The sequence below is a fragment of the Bos indicus genome, chromosome 29 (genome assembly GCF_029378745.1).
Source record: "Bos indicus isolate NIAB-ARS_2022 breed Sahiwal x Tharparkar chromosome 29, NIAB-ARS_B.indTharparkar_mat_pri_1.0, whole genome shotgun sequence".
NCBI classification, from domain to species: Eukaryota; Metazoa; Chordata; class Mammalia; order Artiodactyla; family Bovidae; genus Bos; species Bos indicus.
Genome location: NC_091788.1, coordinates 5,410,409 through 5,414,458, shown reverse-complemented (window position 1 = coordinate 5,414,458; position 4,050 = coordinate 5,410,409). Strand labels below are relative to the sequence as shown.

The 4,050-nt window shown below is 40.9% G+C and overlaps 1 protein-coding gene across 1 annotated transcript; it reads right to left on the bottom strand.

The window, feature by feature from the left end:
* On the bottom strand, window positions 1-2,524 carry LOC109554300 (tripartite motif-containing protein 64-like). The gene is made up of 3 exons (XM_070782408.1): window positions 2,114-2,524; window positions 1,497-1,592; window positions 1-276 (listed from the first exon to the last, which is right to left on the bottom strand). The coding sequence occupies exons 1-3, from the start codon at window positions 2,522-2,524 to the stop codon at window positions 1-3; spliced, it is 783 nt and encodes a 260-aa protein (XP_070638509.1).
* Window positions 2,525-4,050: the final 1,526 nt, after the last annotated feature.

Genomic DNA, 4,050 nt, shown 5'->3' with positions numbered 1-4,050 from the left:
CTAGAAGACTGTTTCTCTCTCTGAGGATGGATCCTCCTTTCTCACCTGGAGCAGCTCCATGTCCGGCTTGTGACACATCTCAGTCAGCTCTCTGTACATTTCCCTCATACTTTCTGCCTGTTCAGTCATTGTGAACACACTCCCCTTGAGTTGTTGACAAATCTCCTTGGCTTCTTGCTCCAGGGCCTCCAGATGCATTTTCTCGTCCTCATGAAGCAATAGAGGTATCCTCTGATATTGAACTGTAATCATGGCCTTCCTTAAGGCCACATAATTCTGCAGAGACAGTGGATTCAGAGGATTACTTATGCTCACATTCAAAAGAAAGCTTCGAATATTATTTCCCTAATACCATTGAGAACCTTTTTTTTTTTTTACAAACTTTCTGCCTCACACATCTAATGGTCTTGAATATTTGCTGGTCCTTCCTATCTGTCCTCTCTCTGAATTCCTGTTCTCTTTCCTTGTTTAAATCAAACCATCTAAAGAGTCCCAGGTTCCCTTCCTAGGAGGATTTTTCAGGGTTCTTACTCCATCAATTATTTCCCCTCTTCCCTGAAGCTTGTTTTCCTCTTGCTCCTCACCCTGATTTTTATAAATATTCTTTTATGAGATAAACCCCATCTACCACAGTTCATAAAATATGCTCTATTTTTCCTCTAGGTAACACTATATTTTTATCTTCTCCTTCACAGTCACTCTTAGGGCAATGTCATCTTATTTTCCATGTTTGAGAAGGTTTATTCAAATCTTCAAAATTTGGCCTAAGAATACTTTTCATGCCTTGCTTTTCCTATTTACTAGCTTTCTTTGAGCTAACTTGCATTTTTGTTGTTGTTCAGTTGCCCAGTTGTGTCTGACTCTTTGTGACCCCATGGACCACAGCATGCCAGGCTCCACTGTCCCTCACCATCTCCCAGAGTTTGCCCAAGTTCATGATCCTTCATCAGTGATACTGTCCAGCCACCTTATCCTCTGACACCCTCTTCTTCTGCCCTCAATCTTTCCCAGCATGAGGGACTCTTCCAATGAACTGTCTGTTTGCATCATATGACCAAAGTAGTGGAGTTTCAGCTTTAGCATCAGTCCTTCCAACAAGTCTTCAGGGTTGATTTCCCTTAAAATTGACTTGTTTGATCTCCTCATTGTCCATGGGACTCTCAGGAGTCACCTCCATCACCAGAGATCAAAGGCATCAATTATTCAGCGCTCAGCCTTCTTTATGGTTCAGCTCTCACAACCATATGTAAACACTGGGAAGACTATAGCCTGAGACTATACAGATATTTGTATGCAGAGAAAAGTCTCTGTGTTTCAACACACTGTTGAAAAGCAACTTGCATTAGCTTGTTCTAATTGTGATTACCAGTAAGTCATTTTAAACTATTACTTTTCCAGGGAAGAGACAAATATCCTTTAATGGAAACTTAAACGGACCTAAAATCTAGAATTATATCAATGTCTATACAAATAAATTGGAACATTTTTATTCTTACCTCAAATAACTGAGTGTTATTAGCTTCCTGATTCAGACTGATTTTCATTTCTTCTCTCAGTTTCCATAAAGTTCTCATTCTCTTCACAAGTTTCTCCTGCAAAATACCCACGAGAGTTAGTGACCCAGAAGATGACACCATAAATTTCATCCTGTTCATGATGAAGAAAGGCAGTTTTTGGTTACATGGAAATCTTGCACAGAATGCTATGGTCAGAGTTTTCCACATTATTCTAATTTGATTCTAATACTGATATCATAGTATATCAGTATCGGTATTTACTTCTGTGACTTTACAGAAGTAAATACTAGAGAACTGGGGGAACTTTACAATAATGGAATCTATTTCCTAAAAAATTAAGTCTCACACTTTAATATAGCCTGACTAAGAAAGCCTCAAGCTCCCATCAGAAGCCTGTGTCCCTGGTGCCACCCGCCCAGGGATGCTGCATTTCCACATGTGTAGACAATTGGGCAACAACACTGAGAGGACACATTGTATGTGAGGATCCACGTTCAGAAATCCCACCTCCACTATCTCCATCCCCATAGCATCTTCGTTTTCCTCTCTGACTTAGGAGCCTCTAGATCCCAAACTGCTTGAGAGGCATCACCTACCCGGGACTCCTCAGCAGCCCTGTGTATTGGACTGTGGCTGTGAGCTGCGTGCTCGGGGAGTTCAGAGCAGGGCCCACAGAGCAGGGTCTGGTCAACCTCACAGAAGAGGCCTTTGGCTTCCTGGTGTGTCACACAGATCTGCTCCTCAGAGCTGTGGTCGTGGTCAGCTCTGGCCTGTCTGGCAAGGGAAGCCAGCCTCTTGAGGGCAATGTTGGTTTTGAAATCAGACCACTCTGGTATTTCCCTGCACTCAGGGCAGCTCCTTGGGGTCTGGCTTTCTTCCCAGCAAAGGCTCAGACAGGGATGGCAGAAGCTGTGCCCACAGTCTATGGTGACGGGGTCCAGGAAGCACTTCGTGCAGATGGAGCAGGTGAGTTCACTCTGGAAGACCTGCAGTGTGTCTGAATCCATGTTTCTGAAAACTAAAGAAAGAAATAAGACAGGGTAAGAGAAAAAGTCTTTCTTCTGCCCTCATCAGGAAAGATAAATCCTTTCAACAAAATCCTGTCTTGAACTCTAATTTCCCTATTTACTTACCTCCCCAGAATAAACCTAGAAATGGTGACTACATACACCATGGATTTGAACTATTATACAAAAGATGAAATACAGTAAGAGTCCTTAGCAACCTTTTTTTGTTTAAAATAAACCAGGATTTCAATCATACTAAAATTATTAATACATGGAGAAGCTTAAAGATTAGTGTGAGTGTGCTCAGTACTGTCTGAGTTGTTGCTATGCCATGGACTGTAGCCCACCAGGCTCTCCTGCCCTTGAGATTTCCCAGGCAAGAACCCTCTAAAGGGTTGCCATTTCCCTCTCCAAGAGATGTTCCCAACTCAGTGGCTGAATCTGTGTTTCCTGCATCTCCTCATTGGCAGGTGGATACTTTACCATGGAACCACCTGGGAAGCCCCTTAAAGATTAGAATGGAGAGTAAGTGTTGGGATGACTTCAGAGTTACGTTTATTAGCTGATTCTGACAGAAGCACACACAGAACCTGTCTGTCTCTCTCTCATTCTCCAGGATTCCCTGACTGGAAGCCACACTAGCACACCCTTCGTTTCTCTCCTCATGGCCTCAGTTCCTTCCATCATCAAAGTGAGAGAAGTGCTTTACTAAAGACAAATAAATTTGTTTACAAAGAACTTAAACTTCATACAATCAATGTTGGCTTTAATCTGCTGTCTTAACACTAAAGAGTTCAGAGCTTGCTTCCAACTTAAATAACAAAGCTGCTCCTTTCAACACAAAAAGGAAAAAAAAAGTCATTTCTAGTTCAGGAAAGCAAGTTTTCCTGGAGTCGGTTCATATCATCAGAGTATGTCATATTTTGAACTGGTGAATGTTCAAGTATCACAATAATCAGGAAACAATAGTCAGCATAAATATAATCATTTGTAGACTGATAGCATCAATGACCATGATAATATTAAAACAATAGGAGAACTTAATATGTGTTGCCTAGTATTTCTCAACATTGAGTTAAATCCTTTCCTATGGATTAACTGTTTTTATCATCTCAACAATATTTACTAATTTTCTATTTTTACTCATATTTTATAAGGACGTTACATGATATAGTGTGGATAAAAATAAGTTACTTGTCAGCAAATCCCACATGGAATAAATGCTTGAAGAAGTGCTCAAACATAGATAGTACTGACAGAATAAATACAACTAGCTTTTGTGTGCAGGACTGCCATTAAAGTTTTATTTTTAACTTAACATATCAGAATTTCATTCTACTTTGATCAGAACTCACCTTCGGTTGTAGTTAATAAAAATTTCCACTCTTTTTCAGTAGGTAACTCTCAAATTCAGTTCAGGATTTAGGTGCTCCACTGCTGGTGGCAGAAACTTTCAAAAGTCTTCACAGCTCAGCCAACTCCTCACAGCTCAGTCAACTCCACACACCACAACTCTGGGCTCCAGA

Bases quoted from the DNA above. Each gene is read 5' to 3' on its own strand.
- LOC109554300 (XM_070782408.1), bottom strand. From the start codon at position 2,524: ATGGATTCAGACACACTGCAGGTCTTCCAGAGTGAACTCACCTGCTCC. The intron at 1,593-2,113 runs GTAGGTGATGCC...GGTATTTTGCAG, and splicing joins GGGCTGCTGAGGAGTCCCGG to GAGAAACTTGTGAAGAGAAT. The intron at 277-1,496 runs GTAAGAATAAAA...CTGTCTCTGCAG, and splicing joins ATAACACTCAGTTATTTGAG to AATTATGTGGCCTTAAGGAA.